The following is a 13,654-nucleotide window of genomic DNA, read 5'->3' on the forward strand; positions in this document are numbered from 1 at the left end:
ACACTTACTGAAGTGCCCAAGTATCAGTAAGCTCTAGGTGGCCTTGATATGTCAATCCTAGACAACAAAACTTGGAACTGGAAATTTGCCACAGAACTTATCCACACCCAAATCCTCATTTTCTCTTGTAATACATACATTTCTGTAGTAACGCACTGTCATAACTTCGCCCATGATAAAAGTAACTCAGGCAGACTCTAAAATGAGAATCTTCATGGTCACTTGCCAAATTATGAAAGGTGAAATTTTAGGATGTAATTAAACCACAGAATCCATTGCCATACAAAGTTGTAAAGGGCAATATTCAAAAGGTAYTTACATCCATACTGGATAGCACACAGGATATGAAGACCTAATTATAATGTTAGAAGAAATATTAAACCTTTTGTTTCAAAACAAAGCCTTTCTCCAAGAGAAGATCAGGGTGAGAAATAAAATCACAGATACCTTACTCTGCTTCATTCATCTTTGTTATAATCTTCTCAGAAATGTCTTGAATGAATTCTTATCAGAAATAAACATTCTAATCCAGATGGACTTCAGGTAATTCTAATATTCCAATGTATTTCAGACTACAACCTTAGAATCACGAGACACACAAACACTACCGTTTTGTCAAAAATGCTTAGTGCTTCACACTGCTAGTGCTGCAGAACTTMTTTCTTTTGGAAAGCAATGACCCTGAGAAGGAGCCCTGTCTTTATCTTGCCAATAATTTTATCTCCAGAAAATGCCATTCACTAGTATCATCAGCATTCCCTTTCAAGCATGCAACACTGGAGAGTAATTACAAGACATTATAAAAAACCAAAATGTTCAAACAGGCCATCCAAGGACAAGGTACCCACTTTTAAGACTGAAACCAGAAAAAAATATGACTGTTAGACCAGATACTGAAACACAGTGCTGCATTTAATGAAAAATATATCTTTGGCAGCGTATGAGTTAAAAAAAAAAGTATTAGATCTAGGCCTTTAGTTGCATGATTTTTTAAAAAAACCACAAGATTAAAATTTGAACGTGCTTTTCTTGTGATATCTTAATGTGGAGATGAGCATCAAAACTTCACATTAAAAATGCACTTAGAAAGCATGATAAATGCAAACAGAACAAAAGATGTCAACAGAATAGTATTCAGAAATCTAACAGCTTGCAAATTCAGATGAATTAGATGTCCATCAGCAGGGTAAGTCATATCTCTTAAAAGGGTTTCAACTGTTAGTCTAAAGTACTGTGGAATATTAGGGTGCACAGATTTATGACTTTATGATTTTCCTTCATTTGTTCCAATGAAGAAAACTGCATTTATAGCCAAAGTGTAAATAACAGTATAGTGTAAATAATATTGATCTACTGAAAAAAATAGAAACAAAGGATAATTGTATTTCTTAATATCTAACATATCTCTAGAAATAGTCATTAAAATGTGCTGCCCTTCTATAATCCTTAAAGAAACAAACTGAAAAGCTAACACACTTAGCGTTGTGTTCATGTTTTAGAAAGAATCTGTATTCTACAGTTGTTATCCAGCTGAGAAGAGATCATGAATCAAATAAGCCGGAACTCAGCTCAGAAAAGTCAGAAATTTTTGAGTTAGATGTTTCAAACATTCTTCCCTAACCACTGAGCAAAACTAGRGGTGATGAATACAGCAATATAATTTAAAATCTTAGTAACTTCAATATTTTTTGAGATATTTTCCATCCTGTTTTTTTCAGATTAAGTACTTCTGGAAAATTTCAAGCTTGTTAGACCATGTAGCACAGAGCTACAAATCTTAATGTCCAATTTTATTAAGAACCAATATTAGAATCTACAAGATTACATTCATCTCTATCTTTTCCTCCTAGCTTGCTACTCAGAAAAAAAACCCCAAATAATTAAAACAATTGATGTGGCTCATACAAGCTTTATTCARCCTTTCCACACATAGATCTCTCAACATAATCTTTAATTACAACATAATACCTTTTTTTTCCACAGGAGTCCTGATCATTCAGTACACAGGATGAAAAATCAGTACTCAAAAAATTTTGTTTGAATTTGTTGCTGATTTTAGGAAGGTGTTAATGAAAGAGGAAGGGCATTAAAGAAGAGAAACCATATGTTTATGTCTCACAAAGCTGAGTGCCATTTTGAAAAGTGCAGTTTTCCCAAATTCTGATGAATTTTTTTCCCCCGTAGTATTTTAGTTGGGTTGCTTAAGAGTCAGCAAAAACCTGTGAAAAGGGTGTTCTTAAGTTCCCCGTTTTCTAAGTGACTCATATGAGAAACACATGCAAAAGTACACACATGCAGAAAACCTAGGTACTCATAACCACAAMTGATATTATCAAGTAGCATGTTCTGAATAACTCAGGTTCTTAACATGTAAAATTATCTGGAAAACAATCAGACATCTCACATTAAGGCAATTAAACATTCTTAATGTTTTCAGGGCTTTAACTCTTATTTGTAAATCAGGTATGAAAATACCTCTATAATATGTTGCRAAGACTCCACTGTTACATCCCCGAACATCACAGAAAACTTCTGTTTCAAAAAACAGTTTTAAAAGTCTATATTAAGTATAGGAGTACATATCCAACAGAATCTTTAACTGTAGCTCATTTAAGGTAGYATTTCTCAGGTACTTGCAGCCTGGGGCTTGTTCTGATTGCCTAGTGGTCTAGTTGCATACCAATTAAGAGTCAGCCATACTCACACTGCCCTATATAAARGAACTGTCATACTGCTATATCATTTCCGAAGTCCCAAATCACGTTTCACAGGAAAAGTGAAAAACTCACCCATATACCACTGTAAAGTTTTTTTTCACTAACATTAGCCAAAGACCACTACTAACAGGCAGAGTTTTCACTAATATTATTGAATTATGATTACTAAATCATTTTAATTAACGAGACTAAAATTTTACAAAGGTAATATTTCCAGAAACAGTTATCTTTAAATATGTTTCAGCATTCAAAGATTTGATACTATATAAAAAATATACATATAGTATCGTGAATAATAAGTTTTTGGAGCATAATCAAGCCGAAGCAGTTTTATAAACAGTAAATAGTTTCAAGTCCTCCTTCTCCAACATTTTCACCATGCAGGGCGCAAAAAAAAAAAAAAAAAAAAAAAGCTACAAACAAATCCTACCTCAATACTACTTTATTTCAAAGAAGCCTATCATATAATCAGAAGAGCTGAATCATGCATACATAAATTCTTTACTCTCTATTTTGGCAGCTTCTAGCTATACAAATATTTGTACACTCTTACAGGAAGCATTACTTACAATCTATTTCTTACACAATATTACAACCTCCTCCACTAGATGGCCCTAACTCTATATATCAAGACTGTTTGAACACTTAAACACAAAAGACTTCTTCTTTTAGAACTACGCACACTAGCAGTTAGTTATTAAAAAAGGTCTCTGCTCATTAATATATCCAGGGAAGACAAAGTAGAAGATTTCAGAATCAAGTGATACRCATATATGCACATGCACGCTCAATAAAAATGTACATTTTGCTGCAATTTTTGGATCACAAATGCTAAAGAAGAAAATGTGTATGTCTTTCAAATCCCAGATGCAAATGCCCAGTGAACATTTTAAAAAAAATATTGAGTTGCTTACCTTTTTTGTATAATAAAAAAGCTGTGCAAGTAGAATAGAAATGAGGTCTAGATCACATAAAATAGAGCTATTCAAGGATACTGCCATGTTAGCACATTGTCTTTATCTGAGATAATTTACCCTGTGAATAGCTTCTGATATCCATGCTAGTCAAATCTCTCTTCATGAAGCTACATTATGCCATGTAGACTTGGCCAGACATCTACATTACAGCTTGATGAAAGATCTTCTGCAATTATGTAACTATTTGTGAATGGAGTGCAAAGACATCTAACAGCACAACATAAAATATCTTTCAGGTAAAATGACTTAACTTTTTCCACTTCAGCTAATATARCTGAATAAAACTGACAGCATCCATTTTTTGAATGAGACCAACAAGCATACTTTCAAGCCTAGAAAATAATAAGCTATTCCCAGATAAAAGGTACTAGCTCAGTATCACAGCTCTTCTGCCAGTCATGTTTGTATTACTGATCACTTACAATTCTTAACTGTTTGAGGTTTTTGCATACTGAATCAGCCTGCAGAGCTAGTAAAAAGAGCAAATTTCAAGTTTTCAGCTGCAGCTACTTTAAGAACAAGTATCTTATTCTCTCTCCTATTTATTCTTATTCCATTTGCAATCCTATACTTTACCCATGAAGATGTTCACTAATGTAAACTTAACAGGCAATAGATACTGTACACATGGTGTAGTACAATATGTACACAGGGTGTAAACTGAACTACATATACAGACTTTTAAAATAATACACATCCTTTAAATAAGGAAACATTGCAAAGAAACGTTTTCCTCTTAAGGATTAATCCGTATCAGTGCAAGATTAGYGAGGAATTAAAGCAGATATTTAACAGGTTTACACACTGGTATTTCAGTGATCCTAAATAAAACCCGGAGATAACAACTGTAAAAGGACATATCAGAAGTACTGTTAAAAGCTCAGTGTTTTTCTCTTCCTTCTTTAATGTTTAGCACCTGTTCACTGTTTTCATTTTGTTTAAAGTAGCAGTAGATAAACACTTCCCAGTTATGTGTTCTTTTAATATTTCTTCTTTGTTCATCCATGTTTATCTTCATCTGTTACACTCAAAATGTTAGTGACGATCTTTCAGTACTGATTCTAAAATCAGATTGAATATTTAGTATTGAGCAAACCTAAAAAAAAGAATACATAAGTGATGYAAAGTATCTGTTCTCTAGATAAGTGTCCCAAACTCCTAATTCCTCCCTGTCTGTTGTTCTAGTTCCACTTGTAATTTGAGACATTAACAAATGACATTTTCAATTTTCCTTTCAAAGAATTTTTTTTTTTTTGCATTTGCCATCATTTGGAGAATTTTCAACTTATTTTAAGTACCTTTATTATGAGTCCAAAATGAGAACAGTAATAGTTCTTAACTGCATAACAACTATATTTAAGCAGGTTTAGAGATTAAATCTTTTCAGAAATTAATACCACTTTGTGCTAAAATAACAGCTTAATTCTACAAACCTGTTTAAATTTTCCTCTGATTTTTTCCAGATCTTCTTGAAGCTTATCGTAAGTGGGGTCTTCATAAGGGAATTTATGAATCATCCCTATTAATGAATCCAGAACCTTTATCTTTTTACTACAAAGAATCAGAACAAAAAAAAATTAGTCTATTTTTCTACCTACCAATATGAGGATTATACTGATATTTATATATTATAATACARTGCACAGAATCAGCAGCTCTATCCCTTTTCTATTCAGCTTTTTCCTCATTTAACTCACTAAGGCTGTCTTTCTTTAAGATATATACATACAAACACATGGAAATAAATGTACAGATATTTAAGCTGTGACTTGCAACTGGAAGTTAAGTTATTGCACAACTAAAAGTTAAGTCTTCCCYTTTGACTTACCTTCCAAAAATTGAGAAATATTGAAGAATCTTTGAAAATATCAATTAGATAACTGAATGAAATAAAAAAATTCAGTAATAAATTTCACTAAAATATATATCAAGATGGCTAAGAATATGGTGGCAATTCTTTCAGCTAATTTTATCAAAATTGGACAGGGAAAAAAATTACAGTTCTGCAAAACCGAACAAAAGCAATCCATTTTTGGCACAAAACACACTTGTGTGGCAAACTAGAGAAATTAAAAAAAACACCATAGCAAGACAGCTTTCTGTTGCAGTCAGAAAAAAAAAATATGCAGAGACCATAAAATTCCAGATAGGAAAGGCAAAGATTTTCAGTCTTATCAAATACTTTTGAATTATTCATGAGATACTGATGCCTTTGCATGTCTCACTGGCTTTGGGAAACGGAGCCTATAATTATAGCTATTACTGATAGTGAATTGCAGCTCCCTCAAGAAAGTACAATAGCAGTGTAACATGAATGTCAGTATTGGATGATGGCACAGCCATATCTCTGAGAACAACCAGTGCTAACTAGGGGATAAAATACTTTCAGACTGAACGGTGAATATTCAGTGCAGATCCTTAAAGATTCTAAATACTCCTCATGAATGAAATTCTATTCAGCATCTTACTATAATGTGGTCTGTAATTATGGTCTTATTAAAGCATCTCAAAGATAACACAATTTTTAACAGGTTAGGAAAACACTGTATCTCTTCAGTCAAATAAAATTAAAAAATAAAAATWAAAATACTAGATAAGAATTATACTATGTATTTAATAATTGTCAGAAAACTGACTGTTAAGAATCCTAAGGTTTTACCAAATCCAAACAATCCTTAGGAAACAAATCATTTAATCTCATTTAAACTCAGAGACAAAGTTTCTTGTCCAGCTAAATATATTTTAGTTTCAAAATGCCTCAAAGTATATGGATTCTGTGCCTTACAGAGGAAAATATTAACACAACACTTAAGTAATTTCACCAGATTTGTAAGCTGCTAGAGTAAGCAGCACACTTGCAAGCACACTTGCACAACATTGCAAATAATGCAACACACTGTATTTCTTTTCTTTTTGGAGGAACAGTATCTACTCCTTTCCTCTGCCAGTAGTCTTATGAAAGCTAAGCTGTAGAACCAACAATAGTAAACAAACATATATGAATCACGGGTAGAGATGGGACAAGACCTCCCGCCATAACAAATTCTGCTCGTAAATATACAAATCACTCAGCAAAAGCACACAATTACTTATAGGCTGGAGATGCATATATCCCATAAGCTGGACTCTGCATGCAGTACCTTCTGAAGGCAGTCTAACCCTACCGTCAACTGTTAACAATTAGATAAGTACAACCCCAGCATTTTCTCACCAAAGAACTATTCTCATTTTAAATCAATAATATTGTGCAGCTGTTAAGAAGTCTCCCTTGCTTGCTACATATGTCAGCATCACAGCTTTTACGTAATGAAAAAAAAGCTCTACCAGTGGTTAGTAAACTTGACTGCAGTGACATAGAAGTAGCGAGTGTTTTAGTAGTTCGTAAGTATGCCCTACTCTCCTTTTGGAGAAAAACAACATAGAAATCATAGAAAAAAATGCAGGCTGAAAAGGATCTCTGTACRCCATCTAGTCCACCTCCTGCTCAAGGCAAGCCCAGCTTCAAAGCTAGATCAGATCAGGTTGTTCATGGCCATCTCCAATCAGATTTTGAAAGTCTAGAAGGATGAAGCTTCTGTAACCTGTCAGGGCAACCTGTCCCAGTGCTTAACTGCTCACACTGGAAAGACCTTCCTGCTTATGTCCCATCAGAATTYCACTTGCTGCAATTTGTAGACACTGCTTCTTGTCCTTTCACTGCGCACCTCTTCAAAGACTCTGTCTCCATCCTATCTAGAACTTCCCCTGACATAATACAGTTATATACCTCCTTCGTCTTCTCTCCTCCAGGCTGAACAAACTCTGTTCCCTTATGCTCTCTTCAGTATCATATGCTCTAGCATAGGATAACACTTCAGTGGCTCTCTGCTCACATCTTTTCTGCTTATCAATATTTTTTTTGGGAGGGGGCAGAGACACCTTAATTTGTGTCAGTATTAAAGGAACAATATTTYTTAAATCCTACCTGTTCTTTTCATCTGTGCATTTGTGGAGCAGACACTGCCATGTCAGTGCAAACCCAAGGTAGCAGCCAATCTGTGGATTTATAAGAATGCCATGGAGGAAATAAATGTATGTATATATAGTATACACAGTCAAACAAACAAAGCATTGCATTCTAGCTCACTCTTCAGGAAACAAATCACTGGATATACAAATAAGTTTCTATGTTGGAAAGTTTAGTAAATTACAGCAGGATAAGTAAGGGTAATTGCAGTACATAARAAGTAAACTATTTAAGATGTAGCACATATAGCAATTCTGAAAAAAACCAGCCTATTTTATATGCTTTAAACTCCCAAATTTATGAATCTAAACTATAGTAGTGGGGAGATAATTGGAAAACAACCTCCCTATTCAGGATGCTTTGATAAGACTTGTTTTTGCAGCAGTGCCAGCTTAAATAGCCCCCACACAGCCCCACAAACACCTGTACCAGCTCAACTGAGGGAGCAGCCAGCTCAACTGAAACAGGAAACTACCTTTTTTGAAATTATTATGGAAATAATTTTACTAGTCTAATTGAAGATCGTAGCATGGAGCCAGTAAGAAGTATGAAGAGCTGACTAAGCTAGCCCCACTGCCAGAACTTCTCATTATGACTTTGAATACTAAATKTAATAGGAATGTAGATAAAGTTTTTTTAAAGCACCTATTTGATAAGATAGCTGGACTCGCTTTCAAAAGTGACTTAGCATTGATAGAGAAATGGTGCAGACACCTGAAGCAAAATTTAGAAGACTGAGGAACTGAAGTCCAAAACTGCAGCCTAATCCCACATTGGCCTGTATGTGTACATGTGCATACACCTGAGCTTTAACTTAAAAACAACACTGTCGGACCTGGAAGTTTCTGCAGCTCACATACCACTTCAAAACACAACAGGTGCACCTGGGATGCCTACATTTGTTAAAATATACAGTGGGGGTCTTTCATCAGGCTAATGCASAAGTTCGGAATTAATATCCCTAATAAGTGCTGGAGCATATTTCAAGTGAGGCTTCCAGTTATTTTCCTCTACCAGAAATTTAATTTGCATGCACCAAAACTGCTTAAACACCAAGGTAAATGGAGACAACTGATGGATTTATTTTACAGTTGTACTATAGCCATAAAAATCAAACTACTATGGTAAAATACAGCAGCAGGCTTCTCAGTATAGTGAGTACAGCGCTACCAGAGGGGGCAGTGACAATCTCCTGCTTGAGCSCAAGCAGATACCCTTTCTAAGCCCCATACCCCAATGGATGTGATCTTATATGGATACATTTTAATTATACTATTTTCCTTTAATTTTCTCTCTGGCAAGACCAATATGAGACCAGTATCGTAATTTTGCTCAAGATATGAAACAGGCTGAGAAATCTAAGATTGCCCAGGTCAATCATTCACTCATTTAATACGACAGCCTACAACCTTACTATTCTCTGGAACCTCCTCTATGCTAATAGGTTGGAACACTCCTTTACTACACTTCTATCTTGAACCTTTTTGTTTAAAGCCATTCAGTTTTAGAGTTTACTGTTCAACATTATCTTGCTGAAACGCCATAGTTGCGGCATAAACAGTAAAATATTTCATCCCTATGCACTTCTGTATCATGCCCAAATGCAAAACAGAATTTTATAATTAACTAACCTTTCTTTCTTTCTTTTTTTTTTAATAGTTTACCATTTTCACTTCTTAAAGGACTAATATCATTGTTATTGTTCTTTACGTAGTTAATTACTTTCTAAACCTGAAAAAGACGCTTGTAAAGTTACTAAGAGGGCTTCAAACAGACCAAAGAGATTGAGATTTGTGGTGCTATACTTGAAATAAGCCCTGCTAAGAATCCTGTACTAGAGCTTCCACATCAAAGGCAAACTTTTTAAAAGACTGGCTCAGGAACAAAAATGCTATACTATGCAGCATTGAACATGCAACATGACAGACTTGAGCTGGACACACAAAAGGAGTCACAGTGGCTCAACACCACTCATTTCTAGGAAAGCTTTCTGAGTCAGACACGGCATTGTATGAATGTAGCAATACATGGAGCTGACTCTTACGTACTGAAATATAACATACCTCAACCAACAAACTCTACCAGTGTTAGATAAAAGAGTACAGCTGAGACACTCATAACTGTCGCTTTATGAGGCAATTCGGATGGAGAACCAACATTTCAGCRTTTTCTCTGTTCTTATATATCTGAACTGACTGAGTCCTTGATGAGTCAAGTTTTGACTAACTAGGAATCTTCTATTTGTTCTTAACATTGAGCCACAGACAATCCAGGAGGGCTTTTAGCCTGTTAAATAAACACTACGTCCATTGTCAATTTGTTCTGAGCAAGCTTCTTCTATTTTGTTCATATTTTTCTTCTCCTTTATCCTCYTTTTCAAAAAAACCCCAAACCTTCAGAATTCTATACAGCAAAGGAACTCACAAAACATGAAACCATCTACTAAAATGCTCAAATCAGAACACCACCTCTAAACTACTTTTATGGGCCCTCTTGGACACATACAAAGCAACGTAACTTAAAAAGAGATATTATACCTATATATCTCTGACTGGAAAGTGTAAATGCACTTATTCAAAAAAAACTCCTCATTATACAGTTTAAACTGCGTAATACTGATGAAACTTATGAGAACGTATTCAAATTTTCACCTCCTAAATTCCAGATAATGTTTTCAGCTTTTTTTTCTATATGATCTTACCAATGTGTTCAGCACAAACTAAAAATAACTGCTTTAAATGATCCTAGAATGGAGCTCTTGGGCTCAGGCTATCGCTATACCAGGCCTTGCTCAACAGTTGCTGTACTACAGTGAGTTTCTTGCGATTCTAAAATATCTTCCCATTTACCTCAGACCCAATCTTGGCACCATGGAGCGATCCATACCTTCTTCCCTCAACAACTCCGATATGGCTGCCTTCGGCATACCCCTCTTGATACCCCTCACCATGAAACCTGTAAAAAGAAAAGCATGGTTTCTAATGCTTGTATCCATATGAAGCTCATACAGCTGCACACAAGCAACTCTTGCAGCCAGAAATATTCTTTATCATTTCAGGAATATAACTGTCCATATTTTGAGTTATCCCACAGTATTAATTTCAAATAAAATGCGTTTATGAATATCTGGGTATTTCCAAACAAGCTTATAACATTTTACCAAAAATAAGGCACTTCACAATCCAACTAAATACTTTTACCAGAATAACACAGCCAACAAACTCTGGAGTCCGGGTCAAGTTTTAAAAGGCGGMTTTCAAACACGCGACTGCTGCCCAAAGCCCTGCACCGCAGGCTGAGGAAGAACCGCGGTCGAAGGGGTGGGCCCGTCAGGAAGACGGGACGAAGAGAGCTTTCGCCACCGCTCTCCCCAGCCCTCTGCCCGCCACCGCCCCCCGCGCCTCTGGCTGGCCTTGGGCGCACAGCCCCGCCGCCTCCTGCCCCGGCGATCGTCACCGCGGCGCGCCCCCTCCGGCCCCACCACCCCGTCCCGAGCTCCGCCGCCCGGCCGAGGCCACCCCGCCGACTTCACCTCTCCTCGGCCATCACGATGTCGTTAAACATGTCCGCGCTGGACGAGGCCGCCGCCATCGCGCCGCGAAAGCCCAAGCCCCAGCCCCAGCCCCGCGCCGGATGCGCGGCGGCGGCTCCCCCTCCTCCGCCGCCGCTCAGCGTGCCGGGAGAGGACGGCAAGCCGCAGGGGCCACGGCCAGGAGGCCCCAGAGCGCAAGCGCGCCAGACCCCYACGCCGTCCCGGCCGGTGCTCAAGTGGCGAAGGGGCGTGGCCCAAGGGCGTCCCGCGTGCGCAATGGGCGGGGCATTCCCGCCCCTCGCCCCGCCCCTCGGAGCTGCGCGCTCGGTCTGGCTCGCTCCGTCGTGCCGCCTGCGGTGCGATGGCGGCCGGTTGCCCGTTCGCGTGCGAGTGGCCGGGCCGGGGTGTGCGGGAGTGCGCGCGGGCACCGCCGCCCCCCGCAGCGGTGGCGGGCCCCGCCCTCGCGAGCCGCCCCTCGCGCGCCCCAGCAACGGCCGGCCGCGCGCCCCAACGGCCGGCCGCGGAGCGAGGCGGGCCGCGCCGCGCCAGAGGGCGCCAAAGCCCCGCGGCCTCTGCGGAATTAACCGCCTCAGAACCGCCTCAGCGCTGCGCGAGGCGGGTGGGGGTACGTGTCGTTACCGTCTCGTTAGTAACGCGAGCTACTGGGAAGCGAACCCCCTGCCCAAAGTAATCGAAGGTGCGRTGCTTAACTAAGACTTCGGCCGAAGCTCTGATACCCTCCAAATGTAGTCAAAGGTCGGATTGTTACCGAAGGCCGTTTGGAAATTTTTCACGCAAATGAAGGCAGAAAGTTGGTATCCTGAATACTGCCTTCATGCCTTAGGAAATAGATCGACTGCTGAGAGGCGTCATATGTTACCTGAAGTTTTATAAAATGTTCAAAGTTAATCGTACATCATTTCTTAGCAAGAGTAGGGATTGAGTCTTGGTTTCTAGATGAGAACTTACAAAGCAAAATATGTACCAAAAATATGCTTATATAAGGCAGTCTTAACTCYCTGCAGTGAGGTCTGGGCAGGTGTGCTGAAATAAGGTCATTTTTGGTTGGATGCCCTGAAGTACAGGTAGGTACTCTCTGGATTCAACTGTAGGATTGATTTCCCCAAATTTCTTTCTTTCAAAAAGTGATCYATTTCAAAGCTTATAATGTATTTCCTAAAAACTGCAATCGGTGGATTTTTTTTTTCATTTGTCATATTTGTAAATCAAGATGAGGAAGAGAGGAAGAGAGGAAAATTGTTTATAATAAATGACTGAGGTATTGCTTTCTTATCCTTTCAATTCACTTCACTTGGTCAGACTTTCTCTAAGGCTTTCAGACCTCTGTTTTGTAGCCAGCTTCTTCCACGAGCTCATTAACTAGCACATGCCATCAAAAGTGTTAGTTGTCGGTCTGTCCTGGAATCCGGTAAAATCTTTCTGATCTTTTGTGGAACCACTTTTTTTCTTCATATTACTCTGGCATCACCTCTTTCTATTCTCCAGCCCAGCACATACAAATGTCTTTGAGTGCTGTATGGTGGTAGTACTTGAACATTTTTGCAAATAAAGTTCAATTTTCTTTGTTTATTGACTAATAGAGCTATCAGCTATGATGCTAGGTGGTCCATGACAGCACAACCCATTTAACAAAATAAATGTTTTTATGAGTGAAAAGTAACCGTAAGAAAGGAAAGAAATATTTTCAGCCTGGAACCTGAATTTGATAAATATTGGACTTCATCAGGTGCTTCCATTTCAAGTAATCCTGAATAATCAAACAAAATACCCAACCTGTCCTTTTTCAAGTAATGACTTACCTCAGCTACGTTACCCAATACCTTAGTTGTTCCATATGATACTGGCAGAAATCTTTCATAAAAGCAAAAAATCATTATGTAAAGAATTGTAAGTAAGACTAATTCTCAACAGAAGAAGTTCTAGAATCTAATACAGGCCAGTTTTGCTTTGACTAGAGACATTTTTTGCTTTTGAAATAGTGTATTTTTGATGTATTTATATAACAGCACCAAACTCTAGTATGCTGTTTAGACTGCTTTATTACAACATTTATTTATTATTACAGATTAACACTGGATAAAAGTAAACATACTTGCTTATAAGCATATATTTCAACATTAATTTATCCTGATGTCTTTCAGAAACTTAATGAAAAATTTGGCTTTGGGCACACCAAAGTAGTCTGTTAATCCAGACATGGGCACAGCATGTTTGTTAGCCTTTGAGCCAAACGCAGAAAGGTGGAGGACTTGAAAAGACAGCTTTGAAGACATTAGACATCTCTAAATAAAAAAACAAAACTGCTGTAGAGTGAAGTAAAATAATAATAATAAAGGTTTAGATAAATATATACACCAAATACAGTTCATTAAAAGTGCTCCATGACAACAGGCTATGGTGA

At 37.8% G+C, this 13,654-nt stretch overlaps 1 protein-coding gene across 1 annotated transcript; it reads right to left on the reverse strand.

Moving 5' to 3' along the window:
• Positions 1 to 1,893: 1,893 nt before the first annotated feature.
• Positions 1,894 to 11,442, reverse strand: LTO1 (LTO1 maturation factor of ABCE1). Its single transcript, XM_085300921.1, has 5 exons — positions 11,233 to 11,442; positions 10,550 to 10,655; positions 7,659 to 7,729; positions 5,128 to 5,245; positions 1,894 to 4,790 (listed from the first exon to the last, which is right to left on the reverse strand). Exons 1-5 carry the CDS (start codon positions 11,289 to 11,291, stop codon positions 4,722 to 4,724), a joined length of 423 nt encoding a protein of 140 aa, XP_085157047.1. The 5' UTR covers positions 11,292 to 11,442; the 3' UTR covers positions 1,894 to 4,721.
• Between the last annotated feature and the right edge of the window lie 2,212 nt (positions 11,443 to 13,654).

Source organism: Rhea americana, unplaced genomic scaffold (genome assembly GCF_003343005.1).
Source record: "Rhea americana isolate MKP2758 unplaced genomic scaffold, rheAme1 scaffold_17, whole genome shotgun sequence".
NCBI classification, from domain to species: domain Eukaryota; kingdom Metazoa; phylum Chordata; class Aves; order Rheiformes; family Rheidae; genus Rhea; species Rhea americana.